General features: G+C 39.8%; 1 protein-coding gene across 2 annotated transcripts in view; it reads left to right on the top strand.

The window, feature by feature from the left end:
• The window catches only part of APAF1 (apoptotic peptidase activating factor 1), a 137957-nt gene that overhangs the window by 94751 nt on the left and 21646 nt on the right, over nt 1-21560 (top strand). For both annotated transcript variants that reach the window (XM_089694103.1, XM_089694111.1), the window contains exons 20-24: nt 3517-3645; nt 9649-9774; nt 16266-16391; nt 17552-17671; nt 20594-20719. In XM_089694103.1, coding sequence (XP_089550229.1) covers nt 3517-3645; nt 9649-9774; nt 16266-16391; nt 17552-17671; nt 20594-20719 — 627 coding nt within the window. The remainder of the gene's footprint in view (nt 1-3516; nt 3646-9648; nt 9775-16265; nt 16392-17551; nt 17672-20593; nt 20720-21560) is intronic.

The raw sequence follows: 21560 nt of genomic DNA, 5'->3' as shown, positions 1-21560 counted from the left end.
AGAAAGTCATGTCAGATGAGACCAAAGTAGAACTTTTTGGTCTAAACTTCGCTCGTTGTGTTTGGAGGAAAAAGGATGAGTTGCATCCCAAGAACACCATCCCTACTGTGAAGCATCGGGGTCGTAACATCGTGCTTTGGGGGTGCTTTTCTGTGAATGGGATAGGACGACTGCACGGTATTAAGGAGAGGATGAATGCGGCCATTTATTGTGAGATTTTGAGCAACAACCTCCTTCCCTCAGTCAGAGCATTGAAGATGGGTCATGGCTGGGTTTTCCAACATGACAATGACCCGAAGCATACAGCCATGATAACCAAGGAGTGGCTCCATAAGAAGCATATCAAGGTTCTGGAGTGGCCTAGCCAGTCTCCAGACCTAAATCCAATAGAGCATCTTTGGAAGGAGCTGAAACTCCGTGTTTCACCTCTGTAATTGCAAACAAAGGCTTCTGTACCAAATATTAACACTGATTTTCTCAGGTGTTCAAATACTTATGTTCAGCAGTTCTAGACAAATTCTTTACAAATCATACAATGTGATTTCCTGAATTTTTTTTTTTTAATTCTGTCTCTCAGGGTGGGAATGCACCTACAATGTGAATTCCAGACCCCTCCATGATTTCTAAGTGGGAGAACTTGCAAAATCGCAGGGTGTTCAAATACTTCTGTTCCTCACTGTATTTCCTGTGCTCTTTGCCTCTGTCTAGTGGCCATAGTGCAGTTTTTTCACTACTACCCATAATAAAAGAGCATTTGTTCAGAAAAGAAAAAGGCCTAATAAACATTTATTTTTGCGCAGTTTAGAACAGAAAGAATGTACATGCAGATTAGCTAGATAAATAGCTGTGCATTTTTTTTTTAAGTAGACCTACATGTGTATGGCCAGCTTAAAGCCAGCCATTAATGGACCGATGCACGTATGGCAGGCTGGCTGTACAGAAGTCCATTTGCCACTCGCCTTCTGTGAAACCAGTCTATCGGTATTTTTCTGTTCGATTATCGCCACAGACTGTAGCCAGCAGCGCAGACCAGTGTCTTTTGACATCTGGGATCTCTCCCTGCTGTCAGAATACAGTGACTTAGCGGGAAGCATTCCCCCATCCACCATCGTATGTGTGGATGAGGGAATAGGGTCAGTTTGTTTTTCTTTCAACCACTGGTTGAATGGAAAAAAAGTAATTCTTTGTCCTGCTTAAGCCTGGCTTTAGCCCTAAGGCACTCCATGCAGAGCAATCTTATCTTTTATTTAAAGGTACTTTTATTAAGCAGTTGGTTATCGTGTGGCCATACATACTTTGGCAAAGATGGTTTCTTATTTAAAATATGAGAAAACAGACATTTGATAATAAATCAATGTGATGAAAAATGTATACTGTGCATTGTTTGACAAAGGTTAATATTGGTACGTGTTTTTGAGGAATGAGTCATTATAAAAAAAACTGTTGCTTAGACCTGCATGGTCAAAACATGTCTGCTTTAAAACGGTAATATGACCTTAAAAATGTATATTGTTTAAATGTACTGTACATTTAATATGAAAAGATGGACAACCTTTTAGAATTAATTCTTCTGTAAAGAGAAATATAACAAAATCATGTTCTGTTTTCTCCTTTGCATTTTTTTTTTGTAGAATTTTAAGGGAATGTTATTATCAACATTACTATTAAAGTGGAACTTTAATCAGAAAATTTAATTCTTGCTACATCACTTCAGGCTGGCCCCTTTTCCAAGTATAGCTATGTAAAACATTAAAAAGTGCCTATGCTGCTTAAACTCTTGTCATACACTGTCTCACCCTGCTCTACACATGCTCAGTTGCTGACAGCCTAAAGATTACTGCTGCTTGGGGGCTCAGGGCTTTAGCAAAATGGCAGCCTCCAGCAAGTAGAAACAAGAAACAATGTTGGAGGCAATTAACAGCACACACTAATTTTGGTGGCATAATTAATAATGTGGAATGTATGTTCCTTGCTAAGGAACATTATTTTTTTTATAAAGCTGTTATGGTTAAAGTTCCACCTTAACATGTTTTTGTATTTACTATATACTGTATAATCTGATGAGGTAGAGGAGCTATTCTGAAACATAATTACTACAATCTCCTCCTTTCTTTCTCTTACATACAAAAAATAATTTTTAAAAATGTAGGCTGTAAAGTCATTTCATACAGCCACAAATTCGATTTGCTGCCTATTTTGGAAATTGAAAGTGATTTGTGATACTGCATACCTTCTAACTTTATGAGATAAAAAAGAAAAGCAGTATTAAGTACAAAGCATGTAGGCAAAGTTTACTCCCCTGCCATGCCCCATTTATGCAGAAATATTAGAATGAATGCACCAAAAATTATTTGGTTTAACCCACATTTGCATTTTATTATAAAGGGCAGTACACCAGACCAAAAAAGGGACAACTGGGGTAAAAGATGTTCTGTCCCTCTAACAGCTGCTACTACTACTACTACTACTACATGTACACTACTATTAATCCTTTGAAATGTTATGACCATACACTGGTAGATTTTTGAACACAAATATTGTCTATACATTTAATAATGCTAACAGTGACTTGATGAACCTTGTTTGAAAAAAAAATTGCTTGCTTTTATTGTTCAATTTTGGTATAAATAGAATTTCCCAAATGAAAACCATATACTATTAAAAATTCAATTCAAGAAAAACTTTCCATCCTGCTTCAAATATTCTAGTCACTAAAGTTAAAAATGAATGTCATTTTGACCCACTTTAAAACAAATGTCTGTATTGTGTGGCCAGCTTTAGGGTTGCAATGTTTGCTGGATTGCATTTGTAGCACACTGATTTGTTTCATGTGTTGCATGTAATTGCTCTGATTTCTATATCTTAGCAACTCTGGGAATTGCAAGCTGGAAGTGTTTAGATATCTTTTTGCAATCCACTGGTTTAATTGCACTTCTTCACTGAGCAACTTAAGCTGTTCCGGGTTGCAGGAAGGAAAATCTCTTGATTCCCCCATCAACACAGTCAGTGTTGATGGAGGAATCCTTCCTGCAGAACCATTGTGTTCTCACACAAGTTGATTGATCAACTTTGGTACATTCAGCCTGCCCATACATGGTTTGATTCTTGGCTCCTCCCTGCTGAACTGGCCAAGATTCGAACTGTCTATGGGTGGCTTTAGAGACCATTACCATGGCCGCTCGATCTAAAAGCCAACAAATGGATTAAGTTCCAAGATACATTTTTTTTTCAATTTTGTTAAATGAAGAAAACCATTCATAATTGTAGTTTAAAACTTGCAAAAAAAGGCCATGTGTGTTCCTGGCAGAAGTTATGTTAACTTCTCTCTGAGTGGAAAAGATTTAAGGTGTACAAATATTTGTATAAAGCTTGTTTTGCATTGAGCAGATTCCTTGTTATTTTTTTTGTCCTACTGGTTTCTATACCCATAGGTATAGACTGCACAGCAAGTAATAAGGATATATTTTTATAAGCATCCATTATTAATTATTTTATTTTTACACCTAAATAAAATAGCTTTGGGAGACGAGTAAAGTGTGCAAGCCCTCAGGCATCGTCCTAAAGCATGAATTTTGTAATTTTGATGTGGCATTCACTGGAGATCAAGTGAACGTTCTGGCATCTGACAAGGAAGATTGCTTACTGGTGAGTATTTTCTTCATAGCAATAATGTATATGGTTTCACAGTACCTGTTTTTTTACATGCAGGTATATAGTTATAGAATACAGTTAAGATCCCTCACATGATCTCTGTTTAAAAGGAGGATCAGTCTGAGAAATGTTCCGATACAACAAGATTGCCTCTTACCTTAGGAATAAACTTAAAAGGACCTCCCGCTCTCTATCTTTATCTGGTGAAAGGACGTGTTTCCATACTATATGGTCACTTAATATTAGCAATGAGCTTCTTTATTTGCTTTCTTTTTGGCTGTCAAATACACCACTGAAAGTGTTTTGATATATCTGTTTGAAAAATATATAAAAATACCCGTTTACCATGTAAAAAATATAGAGCTCTCCTGTGTCTTGGGCACACTTCCTATGTTATAATCGCTAATTTGTCCTAGTAATCTTCAGACTACAGAATGATTATTCTCTATGTTATAGAGCAGGAGTCTCCAACTGTCTAAACAAAGAGCCAGTTTACTGTCCTTCAGATTTTAGGGGGGCCGGACTGTGCTCAGTGGGAATAAACAATGTCCGATCTTTGGTATTAGGAGGAATAGTGCTTCTTCGTTGATGTCAGTGGGAGAAATGGTGCCCCGTCATTGGTATCAGTGGGAGGAATTATGCCCCATGGTTGGTGCCAATGGGAAGAATCATGCCCCATCGTTGGTGTCAGTGGGAGGAATTATGTCCCATTGTTGGTATATGTGGCAAAAATAAAGCCCCAGTTTGCAGTTTGTTGTAGAGAATAATATCGGGGGTTGGTTTGAGTAGCTTAGCAAGAGACCTGGATAGGGCTGACTTCATTCGGTCCACAAAAGTGTTGTGATGTTCTGTATAGATTTTTTAGTTTAACATGACATACATTTTAGGGCATGTTAGAGCATTATTTATAAATGTTTTCACACAACTTTTAAGTTGAACTCATGGATTTTTTATATTGAATCTAATTACAACATTTTGTGTATCTTGGGAAAAAATGTGTGAATCTTTTCTATAAACGTTTATGAATTGACCTCTAAGTTATCAGTTAAAGCGGAGTTACAGCTGAAAAAAAAATTAAAGTCAGCAGCTACAAAAACTGTAGCTGCTGACTTTACAATACAGACACTTACCTGTCTCTTGGTCCAGCGGTGTCCTCACCACGGCTGGTTTCAACGGCCGTCTTCTCTCCCCGGCGTCGGCATCTTCAGTGTGGGCACCCGGCTGTGACAGTTTGCGGCCTGGTGCCCACTGTGCATGCGCGAGAAGTGTTGCGCTTTGTGAATGGCCCCGTAGTTTTATGGGACCTGTCATGTGCCCCAGAAGACTACAGGGAGAGAGGGGGGGAGGACAACTTCCACTCTTGATCGCATCAGACGTGGGAGCGGGTACCTGTCAAATTAGGGTACCCGCTCCCCAAAAGGTGCCAATCCTTAATGGGGAGCTGGGGACAAAGGCTTAAAGCGGAACTTCCCCTTTTGGGTGGAGCTTCGTTTTAATCCACTGTAACTACCTCTGTATTTTATTTGCTTAAGATGTAGCATAGATATCTACTGTGTGTGTGTGTGTGTCAGTAATGGTCTTGTATTGGTCTCTCTGCTGTCGCCTGTAGAGCTGTGTTTGCTTCAGTGGAAAAGACTGATTTTAATATTGGAAGCAAGGAGGACCAATGACATGCCTATACTTAGTTTATCCCTGTGTGAACTACTGTTTGTTCGCATACTCATAACTATAAAAACTGTCTAGGGAAATTTTCTTTAAGGCATCTTCATATTACTTTTTTAAGCAGTGAATAAAGCGGTAAATAGTATTATAGCAGAAAAGGGATCACTGACAGATGTTTCCTTTTGTTGTCAGTGCAACCAGCCTAGCTGCTCTGTTATAACAAGGACTTTTATTCTCTTTAAATTCAAAATTTGAATTTTAAATTATTTCTATGAATTCCTGGAAGTTGGAAGGTTGCAGTCAGATAATCATATTGTTAAAGCACTTTGATAAGTGAAAAGTGTTTAAAGGGATGATGGGCGGGAGGATAATTTTCTACTTTAACTATACCTTACAGTCTACATTTATATGTATGCATGCAATATGTGTTTTCTAAATATACTTTTATTGAAAATATTCCTATCAATCTTATGATGTTCATTTGCCTTTTATGTACAAAGGTAGTTTAGGAGTGTTTTAAACCTGAAAATATGGTATGAGGTGTATTTTTATGTTTGATCAACTGCTCTTAAACTATATACAGCACGTAAAATAAGTAGTGAACACAGCACAAGTTTTCTCAGCAAATATATTTCTAAAGGTGCTATTGACATAAAATTTTCACCACATATTGGGAACAACCCATGCAATCCATACATACAAAGAAACCAAAACAAATAAGTTCACAAATTAAGTTATATGTAATAAAATGAAATGACACAGGGAACAAACACATGAAGAAAAGAAGGTACAAAAAGGCATGGAAAGCCAGGACACCAGCTGAAATCTATCAGTAAATTGAAAGCAATCCTGCCCCTTGACAGTGCAAATTAATATCAGCTGCTTCAGTCTTAACTGATGGCCTATAAAAAGGTGTCTCATTACCAAAGTATCAAACAAGAAACATCTTATGATGGGTAAAAGCAAAGAGCTCTCTCAAGACCTTTGCAACCTTATTGTTGCAAAACGTACTGATGGCATTGTTACAGAAGGATCTCTAAACTTCTTAATGTTCCAGTGAGCAATGGTGGGGCCATAATCCGAAAGTGGAAAGAACATCATTTCATCATAAACCGGCCACGACCAGGTGCTCCTTGCAAGATTTCTGATGGGAGTGAAAAGAATTATCAGAAGAGATGTCCAATAGCCAAGGACCTCTTGTTGAGAGCTTCAGAAAGACCAGGAATTGGCAGGTACAATTGTTTCAAAGAAAACAATAAGTAATGCACTCAACCACCATGGCCTGTTTGCACCACGCAAGACTCCATTGCTGAAGAAAAAGCATGTTGAAGCTCGTTTAAAGTTTACTGCACAACATTTAGACAAGCCTGTGAAATACTGAGAAAATATAGTCTGGTCAGATGAGACCGAAATGTTACGGTTTGGATGCCATATTACACACCATGTTTGAAGGCCATATGGCACTGCACATCACCCCAAAAGCACCATACCAACAGTGAAGTTTGGAGGTCAGAACATCATGGTGTGGGGCTGTTTTTCAGGATAGAGTACTGACAACATTGCAGCAAGACAATGATCCCAAGCACAAAGCCAAGGAAACTCACAATTGGTTTCAAAGAGAGAGAAAATAAAATGCTAGAATGGCCCAGTAAATTACCTGAATTGAATCCAATAGAAAATCTATGGAAATAAATAAAGAGTTCATAGAAGAGGCCCACGGAACCTTCAAGATTTGAAGATTGTTTCTGTGGAAGAATGGGCCAAAATCACACCTGAGCACTACATGCGACTAGTTTTTCCATAGAGCAGGTGTCTTGAAGCTGTCATTACCAACAATGAAATGTGTACAAAGTATTAAAGCAGAGTTCCACTCAAAATTGGAAGCTCCACTTGTTTACCTCCTCCCCCCCCCCCCCCACTGCCATATTTGGCACCTCTTGATTTTGACAGGTACCCACTCCCACTTTCCGGCGAAGTGAGCCAGATGTTCGGCCCCCTCCTTCCTCCTCACAGGTCCCAGAAGACTGCCGGACCAATCCGAATGCACAGCGCAACTTTTGCATGCACAGTGGGCACCCAGCTGTGAAGCCGCAAGCTGTCACAGCCTGGTGCCCACAGTTGTGATGCCGGCGCAGAGGAGAGAAGAGTCAGAGAAGGGACAGCGCGGGTGAGCACATCGTTGGACTCTGGGACAGGTGAGTGTGTGTTTATTAAAAGTCAGCAGTGAAATTTCATGTCAATAGTACCTTTAAAATTTATTTACTGAGAAAAATGGTGACATGTTCAGTACTTATTTTACTCGCTTTCCATGCCTTTTTGCACCTTCCTTTCATCATGTGTTCAATACTTTTTCCCTGTGTCATTCCTTGTTATTACACAAAACTTAATTTCTGAACTTATTTGTTTTGTTTTCTTTGTATGTATGAACTGCATGGGTTGTTACCGAAGTGGTGAAAATTTCATGTCCATAGCACCTTTAGAAGTATATTTACTGAGAAAAATGGTGACATGTTTAATACTTACTTTACCCTATGTGCGTGCGTGTGTGTGTGTATAAATGTGTGTGAGTATGTGTGTGTGTATGTATATGTGTATATATATATATATATATATAATTTTGCATCCAGAAAGTATTTACAGCGCTTAACTTTTGCCACATTTTGTTATGTTACAGCCTTATTCCAAAATGAATTAAATTCATTTTTTCCTCAACATTCTACAAACAATACCCCATAATGACAATGTGAAAGAAGTTTGTTTTGAAATCTTTGCAATTTATTAAAAATAAAAAATGAAAAAAACACATGTACATAAGTATTCACAGCTTTGTTCAATACTTTGTTGAAGTAACTTTAGCACCAATTACAGCCTCAGGTTGTTTTGAGTATGATGCTACAAGCTTGGCACACCAATTTTTGGCCAATTTCCCCAATTCTTCTTTGCAGTACCTCTCAAGCTTCATCAGGTTGGATGGGGAGCGTCTGTGCACAGGCATTTTCAGATCTTTCCTGAGATGTTCAATCGGGTTCAAGTCTGGGCTCTGGCTGGAACACTCCAGGACACTCAGAGTTGCATGTTTTGTTATGTGGGCTGTGTGCTTAGGGTCGTTGTCCTGTCGAAAGATGAACCGTCTAAGGTCCAGAGCGCCCCAGTCTAAGGTCCAGAGCGCTCTGGAACAGGTTTTCATCAAAGATGGTTCTGTACATTGCTGCATTCATCTTTCCTTCTATCCTAACTAGTCTCCCACTTCCTGCTGCTGAAAAACATCCCCACAGCATGATGCTGCCACCACCATGCTTCACTGTAGGGATGGTATTGGCCAGGTGGTGAGCGGTGCCAGGTTTCCTCCAGACATGACGCTTGGCATTCAGGCCAAAGAGTTCAGTCTTTGTTTCACCAGACCAGAGAATTTTGTTTCTCATGGTCTGAGAGTCCCTCCAGATGGGCTGCCATTTGCCTTTTACTGAGGAGTGGCTTCCGTCTGGCCACTCTACCATACAGGCCTGATTGGTGGAGTGCTGCAGAGATGGTTGCTCTTCTGGAAGATTCGCCGCTCTCCACTGAGAAATGCTGGAGCTCTTTCAGAGTGACCATCGGGGTGCTTGGTTACCTCCCTGGCTAAGGCCCTTCTCCCTCGATCGCTCATTATGGCCGGGCAGCCCGCTCTAGGAAGATTCCTGGTAGTTCCAAATGTCTTCCATTTACGGATGATGGAGGCCACTGTGCTCCTTGGGACCTTCAATGCTGCAGAAATGTTTCTGTACCCTTCCCCAGATTTGTGCCTTGATACAATCCTGTCTTGGAGGTCTACAGACAATTCCTTGGACTTCATGGCTTAGTTTGTGCTCTGACATGCACTGTTAACTGTGGGACCTTATATAGACAGGTTTATGCCTTTCCTAATCATGTCCAATCAACTGAATTTACCACAGGTGGACTCCAATCAAGTTGTGGAAACATCTCAAGGATGATCAGTGGGAACAGGATGCACCAGAGCACAATTTTGAGTGTCATGGCAAAGACTGTGAATACTCATGTACATGTGGTTTTGTTTGTTTTTTTTTTTTTTTATAAATTGCAAAGATTTCAAAACGAACTGCTTTCATATTGTTATTATGGGGTATTGTTTGTAGAATGTTGAGGGAAAAATTAATTTAATCCATTTTGGAATAAGGCTGTAACATAACAAAATGTGTCAAAAGTTATATAGGTTATATATATATAAGTTATGTATATTTATTTGTTTTTATTTTTTAACAAAGAATGAAGTTGCAAGTATATGTATTTTTTGAATCTTTGCCCATTCTAGTCCCAGCTCACAATATTTTCTTTCAGCTAATTAATGGAAACACTGGAGATGTAGTTCATCAGAGCGGTCGCCAGAAATCTCCTATAACTTGCTGCTGTTTAAGCTATAATAGGCATCTGGCAGCTGTAGGTGGTGATGATGGATCTATCCAGGTATGTTTTTTGTATAAAAATTGTCCGTAACATAGGGTTGTAAACTGCGTGTGTGTAAAATGCACTGACCCACAGTAACCAAAATACATGAGTTTATAAAGTCAATGTAAACACAGTGCTAAATTACTGGATATCCTAAAAGATTGCCTTTTTAAAATAATGTTCTCACATTTTGCAGCATTTAAATCAGCAATTCCAACCTCCTGCATCCCTTTGAATGATGAATGCATGCACTCCACGAACTGCTGTGCATCATTTCTTCATTGTGCACTTTCTGATGAACATGGCTATGAATTGTGTGTTAGCATGGCCAGTTATAGTGACAATAAAAGGAAAATATGGTGCTATTAACCACTTGCCCTCCAGAAGGTTTACTCCCTGTAATGACCAGGCCATTTTTTACTATTCGGCACTTCGCTATTTCAACTGGTAATTGTGCGGTCATGCAATGCTATACCCAAATGAAATTTATGTTCTTTTTTCACACAAATAGAGCTTTTTTTGGTGGAATTTGATCACCAATGGGCTTTTTATTTTTAGTGCTATAAACGAAAAGACCGAAAAGTTGGCAAAAAAAGGCTAACATGTATTCTGCTACATGTCTTTGGAAAACACAATCCCAATACATGTATATTATTTGGTTTGTGTGAAGGTTACAGCATCTACAAACTATGGTATACAGGTGAAACTCGAAAAATTAGAATATCATGCAAAAGGTAATTTATTTCAGTAATGCAACTTAAAAGGTGAAACTAATATATGAGACTGATTACACGCAAATCAAGATAGTTCAAGCAGTGATTTGTCATAATTGTGATGATTATGGCTTACAGCTCATGAAAACCCCAAATCCACAATATCAGAAAATTATAATATTACATGCAATCAATAAAACAAGGATTGTACATTGTAAAGCCCATCTGCGGAAGGAAGCATTAAGTGCTCCAAAATCTCCTGGTAAACGGCTGTGTTGACCCTGGACTTAATGAAGCACAGTGGACCAACAACAGCAGATGACATGGTTCCCCACCAAGTGACTCTCGATCTCTCCTCTGCCCTTAAAGCATCAGATCACACCAAGATCGGTGTGATCAGATTCTTTCCCAATTTTAAAATGGCGCTGTTTATATCTGGTGAAATGGAAATGATGAAATGCTCATAGCTTCTGGTTTCTTAAACCATAGAGATAATTGGAGGCATTCCAGTCTTCGATCAGCTCTATTGTCAGCCAGTGGAACTGCCAGCTGCATTTTTACAGCTCTCCAAGAACAGAAGCAAAGCTTTTATGTATCAGATTGATAAAAGCTTTGCTGTCATTGTGATTGTGTGATTGCACAGCGATCACATGATCACCGGGTCCCGATTACCGGGATTCTCATTCCGATGTTACCGGTGGACACAGACGTGGGGGGAAGAGGGTTGCGCGCTCACTTGGGCAGACAGCACCCCCCTGTGCTGGCAAAGCACCAGCGTCGTACGTGTAATTTACTGGTCCTGTAGCTTGTGCCCATCTGCAGCTACAGGACCAAAAGTGGCTAATTAGCACATATTTGTTTTGTTTTGCATGCTTGCTTCTCCATATTTTCATTTTTGTGATTAATAAAGATATTTTGCAGACTCACATCTAGAGGGAGTTCTGTATATTACTCAGCTTGAACAGAGATATGATATCAGCCTTATATGATGTTATTTTCAGCAAAGCGACCAACTCTTGTTTTTCAGAGAGTGAAGAGGGAATAGGATTGCTCATAAGTGGGCAACCTCTCATCTTTTTATATTTGTATCACTTTTATTTATAACTAGACCCCTGTGCCTTGCACTGTGAAGCAGCAAGCTAGAATAATTAACAAATGAATATGTAATTCCCATCTATACTTAGAAACCAGGTTTTTATAACAGTAACACAATGATAACATTATTTGGGTCAGGCTTATCCTTTATCTGTATTTATCAAACATAACTGAAAAGACTATACATTCATTTTAAATAGACAAGTTTCACACATTTTACACAGTTCTCTACAGCTGTCAATCACTAGCCTTGTCACAGTATTTTCCTGCATTGCAGTTTTCTTATTTATAGATTGCAAGAGGAAGGATTAAGAAAAAAGGCAAACAAGTATTTTATTTTAAAAATTGCTGTGGCATATGATATACAGTGATTTGGCAAACAAAGCGTCATTGGTTTAAAATGATATCTGCTTTAATGGTTAGAGTTAAGCAGGCCATGTACAGTTCATTTCATTCAGCTGAACCAAAAAAAAAAAAAATGATTCCTCCCATCTACTCAAACATGGTGAATGGAGAAATCCCCCACTGGGACATTGTATTCTAACAGCTGGACCTGCTGTTGCCAGAATACGCTGATCTGTGGCTGCGGCTAATAGGCTGTAGCCACTGACAAAAGTTTTCCAGCATGTTCCTTTGACAGAAGGTAATCAAACGATCAACTTCTGTCGAGCAAGGATGGCCACATGCTGATGAGAAATTCAAGGGATCCTTGCATTTTATAAGCAAAGTGATGTACTGTACAAATGTGCTCAGTGCTCATCCAGCTTTAGGACTCTAATGCAAGGAGAAACATAATAGAATGAAATGAAAGTTCTGTTAAAAAAAAAAAAAGCTGGGAGGAGGGCCCAATCAATTATTGAACTCTCTGTTCTGTTAAGCAGAGAGAACTCCATAGGTTACACTTGCTAGACACTGCAGCCAATTTTTTGCATGGGGGTAGGCAGCAGTTCTTGGAGCAAAGAGCAGTGTAATGGAGACCAGATAGCGATATGCACTCTCTGTTATATAAATGAGGACCTTAGTGGAACTACTTTATTTTTAGGTTTTCATTGCTATTCGTTCCTAACCCCGGAAACCACTAAGCAACTCATTCACTCCCTCATTATATCACGCCTCGACTACTTTAACTCTCTCCTCATTGGCTTACCTCACCGCAGCCTATCCCCGCTTCAGTCTATCTTGAATGCTGCGGCCAGACTCATCCACCTTACTAACCGCTCCGTATCCGCCATCCCTCTCTGCCAATCCCTCCACTGGCTTCCGATTGCCCAACGGATAAAATTCAAAATACGAACATTTGCGTATAAAGCTGTTCATAATACTGCCCCAAACTACATCACCGATCTGGTATCCAAATACCACCCAAAACGTACTCTCCGCTCCTCACAAGACCTCCTACTCTCTAGTTCCCTGGTCTCCTCCTCCCATGCCCATCTCCAGGACTTCTCCAGGGCTTCCCCATCCTCTGGAACTCCCTACCCCAATCCATCAGACTATCACCTACTCTCCTCACCTTTAGGCACACTCTGAAAACCTATCTCTTCAGGGAAGCCTACCCTGCCCTCAGCTAATTACTGAACTCCTCCACTCTTCCTACCACTCCATGCCTCACAGCTATTTCCTCCTGTACCACTATCCCCTCCCTCCTAGATTGTAAGCTCCAAGGAGCAGGGCCCTTGAATCCCTTGTGTATTGAATCGTATTGTTACTGTACTGTCTCGTGTACTCTCTCCCATTATAATGTTATAATGTACAGAGCTGCGTAAACTGTTGGCGCTATATAAATCCTGTATAATAATAATAATTGCTAAATGCTACTGAGAACCAATTACTTGGGAGCACAAAAAATACCCAAACATACCACGTTTGGATAATATCGCCACAGGCAATACTACATCAAGCTTCATCAGCAGAACAACGTAACAGAAGATTGCAATCTGGAAAGTGAAGTAAAACGAACAGAAAGCAGCAATGAGCTATTCTGGGTTCACCTTACATTTAGCCCATTTAAATTTTGACCAGCCTTTTTAGCAATCTGATTTACATGCTAACAAGAAAAGCCAGGTAAAATTGGTTCCTGTTTTATCAGGACACCACTATACTCCCCATTCACACCTGGTATTTTCCCATCGCTCAATGTTAGATAAAATTACAAGTTAAAGTGTGTATTCAGCCTGTCAGAACCATTCTTCATGGTAATTTGCACATTGAAAAGCAGATGAGGAATCTAATTTGTTCTACTACTGCTAAATGGTGTTTATCAAGAGGTACACCTAGGTGTGTTGTGAGCTGACCCTAACAAAGTGATATGTGCTAAAAGCTGGCAGTTATTAGACTATAAATACAGTGAGCCGCTTTATCTGTGACACCACTTCAGAGGCGTGCTGCTGAAAAGGTCTGCTGCCACCAGACTGCCACTGTGTTCTTAGTTCATCCCAATTAGAAGACAAAGCCTTTACAGAACTGTACAAAATCAATTCTAGCGGAATAAATTCTCTCCTCCACGCAGGTGTCAGAGCGTCACACAGCTTCATTTTATTCGGAAACATCTGGTAAAATTTAAATAATGTCAGTGGAATGGAAACTCGAAGCAGGACAATAGCCACCTGCTTTGAAAATAAACGGTCTTTTTCTTGCAGCAGTTTTTAATTCCCTTTTAAAGCCCAGGTTTTATAACTCAGCATGGGGGCATTTCTCCTGCCATAATCTTCCATTTTCAATAACCAATTTGTTCTTTCTGCTTGAATAATAGAATGTGTATTTAAAGGATAATGCTAGCAAAACTGGTGCAAAGCTATTTCGAGGAAACGTGAAAACAAGGCAAATGATTGTGAATATGACGTTCATATTCTGATGAAAGCTCTTTACAAGATATATTTTTTTTCCTAATATGATTTGACTTCATTAACTTCTGAGCCTGAGATGACTTGCTGAAATGCTTTTACAGTTCTTTAGATTGTCATAATTGGGGAGTTAAGTGCACTTCACAGAGCTGATTAACAAATTCATTATGAGAAATTACTGTGCTAGAGACAAAAGGGTGATGAAAACTATTAGGAGACTACAAAATTCCTGTTCTCCGCTGTGACATGCTGCTCGCATTCTGGTGGATCTGAGGTTCATCTCAGCTTTTCGTATGTGCAGTAACCCATAGCAATCAAGTACCATTTTCTTTTAACCACTTCTTGTAGGCAGACTAATGTAAAATACTTTCTGTATGGTTTATCTGTTTCATTGAACTGTGCACATCACTTTTGTTTAATAATCTTTTGAAGATTTAATGCCTAAAACACACTGTGCAGCAAGCGTATTCACCTCCGTTTGCCTGCTGCTTCTTCCCTGCCAACATCACTGACGTCTACCTTGAGCACAGCTAGTTCTGCAAAGTACTTGTGGTACGTTCATGAAACATATCCCCTACAGCTCATGCAACATCCAAGATGTATTCCTTAGACATCTGCTTTCAGTATAGAAATCAGTAATAAATAGTATGCAAGAGTGGAAACTAACAGACAGATATCTCGCTGAGAATGGCCAGAGGGTGCACATCTCCTGACGTTGACTGACTCATTTCAGCATCCAGATTTGCTGTGATACTTGCCTGGTGTCCAGCTGAACGTTTGATCTTGTCACTCTCCTCCATAGAAGGAGAAAAAGATCAGCTCTGCTTTTAGAGAAGAATGGTCTCCAACTATCTGTGGCACTTGTTGTTCTTCTTTTCAAGATAATTTCTTGCTATAATCCTATTTTAGGGTCGCTTACATGTACATGTGCAAGCAAAGATGCTGTCCCTGAAGTTAATGTGTTGAAAGTAGAAAATCTGGGCCTCTCAGTTTGTTGTGTATGAGGCCGCTTAGCCACAGACAGGTCTGGGTGCCCATGCTGACGTGTCCACAGCCAAAGACACTTACAATGGGCACGTGAGCATCAGAACTGGACCATGGAGCAATGGGTAAAGGTGACCTGGTCTGCTGAATCATGTTTTCTTTTACATCATGTCTACTGTGGAAGGCATGTGACTTTCTTACCTGGGAAGAAATGGCACCAAGATGCAGTATGGATAGAAGTCAAGCCAGGGGAGAGAGTGTGATGCTTTGGGCAATGTTCTGTGGAGAAACCTTGGGTCCTGCCATTTATGTGGATTTATCTTGACATTTTCATGGAAATGGTGTTCCATGATGGCAGTGGCCTCTTTCAGCAGGATAATGCAACCTACCACACTGAACAAATGGTTCAAGAATGGTTTGAGGAATACAACACCGAATTCAGGATGTTGACTTGGCCTCTAGATTCTCCAGATCTCAGTTCAGTCGAGCATGTGTAGGTTGTGCTGGAAAAAACAGTCTGATCCATGGCGGTCCCACCTTACATGATTTAAAGGATCTACTACTGACAGCGTGGTGCCAGATACCAAAGCATATCTTCAGAGGTCTAGTGGCGTCCGTGCCTCGACAGGTCAGGGCTGTTTTAGCAGCAAAAAGGGGGACCCACTCAATGGTAGGTGGGTGGTCATAATGTTATACCATCGGTGTATATGGGTCAATAATCTAAGTAATTATGGAAGAGGGGGTGGGAAGAAGAATGAAATGTTTAAGGGCTTTGTTTTCTAATTTCCTCCCAATTAAACTAGATATTATATTCTATTTCATAACCTCATTCGAATATGTATACAAAACAGCTCATGTATTTACTTTTTAATAGGTTTTTGATTTAGCAACTGGCAAATTTCTTAAGCACCTTCAAGGTCACAGGAAGACTGTACAGCACTGTCAGTTCACATCAGATGGCAAAAGACTTATTTCAAGCTCAGACGATTCCTCTATTAGGGTGAGTTTTGTCAGTACTCATGGGTACTTTTGAATCCTGAAAGTGTTGGTGCTGCCCATAATAACCAATCAGATGTTTGCTGTCATTTTTAGAACAGGTTTGAGGATAAAAGGAAGGAACAGACTGTGGTAAACGGCTTCACTTTCCTTCTTTTTTCATAAAAGGTCTTCTTTATAAACATGCACTCAGACAGCTGTCTTTGCTTCTGTGGACAGATCAACAGCTTTCTTGTCTTGCTGATGTACATGTGATACATGGCCAAAAGTATATGGACACCTTTCCAAGTTATTAGGTTTTTGCATTGCCAGGGTGTCGTACTGTTCGTGCTTCAGCAATAAGAGAAATCTTAGCCAAGTCTTCCCTTTCAGCTATGTGAGAGCAGTATAGGGAAGGCCCTTTTCTGTTTCAGTGTGACTGTGCCCCTGTGAACAAACCCAGGTCCATAATGACATGGTTTGATTCGTTTTGTGTGGAGGAATTCAAGTGTCCTGTAGGGAGCCCTGATTTCATGCCTGTTGAACACCTTTGAGAAGAATTGGAACACTGCCTGCAAGCCAGTCTTCTTACCAAGCATCATTACCTGACCTCACAAATGTTCTTTTGATTAATTGAGCACACATCCATGGGCACACTCCAAAATCATGTGGTAAGCCTTCCAAAAAGAGTGAAGCTGTATTGATGGAAGGGACGATTATAGATTATTGTCCAAAAACTCATTTAAGTGTGATAGAGCCCTTTCCCCCATTCACCTAAATATCTATTGTATGATGATATGGCTTACTATGGCACAGACCTTACTGTTGCTTTATGTATTATGTCAACATAAATGAAACCTTTATTACTCATTTGCTGTATGTTCCCTTCTTGAATTTAAACATGTTGTCTAAATGGAAAGACTATCACATTTTGCAATATTCCTTAGATTGTTTTTAGAATGGGATATGCTTTTCTACAATAATGGTTTTGATTTTTTGTATTTTTGCCCTTATGAAAACATACATTCAATGCTGAAAACACCACATATATATAGTACATATGTTCCCTTTTATTGCTTTTTCTCTTCATGTACAGCTTTACACAGTGAACAGTTTAAAAAGGAATACTTTCCTGTGGATGTTTTGGTATTCGATCCATGCATGTAGTAATCTGTTGTTTTTTAGGTCTGGGACTGGATGGTTGATCGTAGCATTTTATTACAAGGGCACAAAGAAGCTGTGAAATGTTTTAGAATTTTGCAAGATTCCAAACTTTTGTCCTGGTCATTTGATGGGACAGTGAGGGTAAGGAAACCGTTTTATTGTTATTAAAAGTTACGTTTCATCCACTCAGCAGTGATATTACAGTTTTACCCCATTCATTATCCCAGTTAATAATTCTCCACAACTATTTTCCAGGTCTGCCCACCCACTGCAGCCATCACAAGAAGTCCCATTCTTGCTGATGGCATAATATTTTGCAGGGATTTTATCAAACACTTTCTAGCAGATTCTGTTTGTTTCACTATGCCCTTTCAGACTGATTCTGAATGGGAGAGTCTGGTTCATTGTAATCAGCTGGTGCTGTCAGTATTCTAAAGGGATGCAGGCTCTACAGCTTTCCTCATTAGAAGTAATTAACCCTTGGGGATTATCTAACCAAAACTGAAAATCTTTGCAAGGGATGCCTAAAACCTGACTTGTATCTTAGTGCACATTTCTGGAAAACTTAGTGAGCCAATCACACAAGCAGGAAATTACATTTTATAGGGGTGTTGTACACCAACATTGCCATATTGCATTTAATTTTACAGAAAGTTACAGTGGCTGCAGATTGAAAAGATAAGGTACTTTTTAGTAACATAAAGTTACAGCATGGCTTCTGCATGGCTTGTATAACAGTTGTATATGCTGTATAGTTTTTTTTATTTGCTATCTTTTTTTTTTCTCCCCAACAAAAGCGAGGTTACCCTTTGTATGATTTGATTAACTGGGGTATAGACCATACCAGTCCTCTTCAGAAAATATTTTTACGCTTCTGTAATTCAGAAACTGCATCTTATTTACATGTATATTGTGGAAAATTACACAAAGAACTGGAACATTTGATCTCTGGATGCTGGGGGGAGAGGGGGGTGAAATGCAGTTTAAATATACATTCCTGAGGCTTGTTCTGGTCCTGGCACTCACTGTTTCCTGAGCCTGCTTCTTAGACTTCTACACCCAGTATACTCCAAAGCAGAACTGAGGAACTGGAAACTTATAGCTTTACACTCTTCTCCCCAAGATACAAAGAACCTTTCCAGAGGCCTTCTTCCAAATTATACTCCAGCAAAGCGCCCTGTCTGTTTAAAGGGTTATGTATGGTAGACTCATGAACAGGGATGGTTGCCAGTTTCAGTGATGTCTTCATGCCTTTAGCTGTTACACATGGGTTCTCCTTTATGTCATTGAGGAGTCTGCTTTGTGTCTTGGGAGTAATCTTGACTGGTCGCCCACTTCTAGGGAGAGTAGCCACAGTACTAAACTGTCTCTATTTATAAACAATTTGTTTAACTGTCGATGGATGCCTAAATACTTTAAGATATGCTTTGTATCCCTTATGCAGGTCAACTATTGATAATATTTCTTCAGCAAGCTCCTTTTTGCAAAGCATGGTTCACATCAGCTGATTCTTCTTGTGAACAGCAGCCTTAAAATGTTTGAGTGTCTTTTATCAATCAAAGTAGCTGTAAACTACACTTCCAAACTAATTTCAATAATTGGACTGGGTGTGCAAATGACTGACTGCAATTGTGCAAATTACTGACTTCGTTAACTTTCGTTGAAGTAATTAGTCTATAGGTTCGCATACTTTTTCCTACAGCACTGTGAATGTTTAAGGGATGTGTTCAATAAAGACGCAAGAAATTAGAATGGTTTGTGTGTTATCATCTTAAGCACATTGCATGTGTCTATTGTTGTGACTTATGCAGGCCATAGACGGGTCGTTTATCGGCTGAATTTCCGTCCACACGGAAAATTGGCTGATATTCACGCCGTTAGTGGGGCAATGCCGTCGGCCGTTTTTTGTGGATCTTCTCGTTTCTTTTTATTGGTCGTGCTGGAAAATCCACAAAAAACGGCCGTTTTTCTTAGACATTGGTGGCGGCAACGGCAACAACTGATTTTTCGTTTATCGGCCGACAATTTGGCCGATAAACGGCCCGTCTATGGCCTGCATTAGATGGGGATCAGATCACATTTTATGACAAATTACTACAGAAAACCAGATAATTCCAAGGGATTCACATATTTTTTTTTCCACTGTATATGAGTACAATGGTGCACAGCTATTCATGTCAATGACAGGCTGTACTTTGCACCTGGGCTGCCTGGGTGGAGGAAATAAGGCTGAAATTACACTGAACAGGCTCAGCCAGACCGTGTGCAAGAGCCCTATTGAACAGCTTTAACATCTTCTGCCTTAGGCCTCTTTCAGACGGAAAAACAGGCGCTGACAGCAGGAAGATTCAGCATATTGCTGCAGCTGGGTTGACAGGTGTGTGCAGACATCTGCAGCTGGGAAGCCTGTTCAAAACAATGACAGGCTAACAGGAGCCACTGCTGTCCATCAATCTTCACATGTATCCACACACCGAGGGGTTACCTGAGGTTAGGGACAGATATTCAACCCTGGACACACACAGATGCAGCGACTAAAGTTGTCTGTATCTGCAGGTAACTGCAGCATGTGTGGATTCATACAAACAGTAGCTGCTCCTGTCAGCCTGTCATGGATTTGTACAGGCTGAGTGGCTGTAGCTGTTCCCACACACCTGTAAGCCCAGCCACCACAGTACACTTCCTTCTTTCACTTTTAGTGCCTGTTCGTCTTTTTAAATGGGACCTTAACCTCTTCTTCTTTTTTTTTTTTTTTTTTTTATATAAGTCAAAGTATTTAGAACTCCTCCCAGATCTTATTTCTGACTTAATCTCTCTTGGGGAGATTGTCCTCAATTCCTGGCCTGGAGATAGTGGTCACCCAGACAATATGCAGTGGGAAATCTCTCCAAGACCAAGTAAAACCTGAAAAAGGTCCCTAAATTTAAAGATAAAATACAAATTTTGATTGGATTTTCTATTTACTGTTGCACCTACGTTTACATAAATGGAATTGTGTTTAAAGCTTTGGTGTGTTAAATCCAGATTTTTTTCCCAGTTTGAGTATAGTAATCTTTCTTTCAGATACGGGACCTTAGTAATGAAACTAAAGAGGAAGAATTCCTTTGTCACACTGGTGCTGTTTTGTCTTGTGATGTTTCACCTGACTACTCAAAGTTTTCATCCACTTCCGCCGACAAAAGTGCCAAGGTACAGTAAAGACAGAGTACAAAACTAAGAAATGGAATATAAAAAAAAGGAGCAGGAAACCGTGTAGTAGATGCATGCACTTTACAGGATTACAGAGGGTCACAGAATAGTACTCAGGACCAGTGTTTAGTCCTGGGAGTCATTTAACAGTACCAAGGAAAAAGACCTAGAGCAGTAAATTGGTCTCTGGAAGCAAGAGGAGAATACTATATCAGGCATCTCCCTCTAGTCTTCTGAGATAGTTCTCGTCTCAGTGTTCGTGGGCTGCCTGCCACTATGAGGAATCAACATAGAATCTCTGTGTGTGCACTTTCCCAGTATTCGTATTAGGAGGAGTGGCCAGGGCCTTCCATTGGAGAATGATTGGAGAAAGTGTATTCAGAGTTCTGAAATTTTAATATTGGTTCTTTGGAAGAAGTCACAGGAAGTGACAAAACACGTTGAGTGGAAGCTAAGTGACATCATCATGCCACCATGAAAGAGCTACCTGGATACAAGAGTTTGGTAATGCTGTGGTCTTACCCTTAAGGGGACAGGTACCTGTATATGCAACTATTCCTTTTTAAGGTGGTGCACTACTGAGGATTTGTGCACTTACATTGTGAGTGTATTGTAGTAGGTTTTAATAAATATGTAATGGTATTTTATGCGGTAAAACAGTATATGCAGTTTCTATTCCCTTTGAGTGACATTGATGGTGGAGAGATAACTTTGCTAATTTGACAACATTGGTAGCCTTGGAGGAGGAATCTGGAGGAAGTGTTTGGTAACTGTAAGTAGCCATTAGGACCCCTTAAAGGGGAAAAACTCATAGTGACCTTCTCTAGGTCTAGGAGTTAGG

The sequence above is a fragment of the Staurois parvus genome, unplaced genomic scaffold, assembly GCF_062004578.1.
Source record: "Staurois parvus isolate SC_StPar_1 unplaced genomic scaffold, SC_StPar_1.0 ptg000025l, whole genome shotgun sequence".
NCBI lineage: Eukaryota > Metazoa > Chordata > Amphibia > Anura > Ranidae > Staurois > Staurois parvus.
The sequence above is the reverse complement of the archived record's forward strand: the minus strand, read 5'-3'. Positions and strand labels throughout refer to the sequence as shown.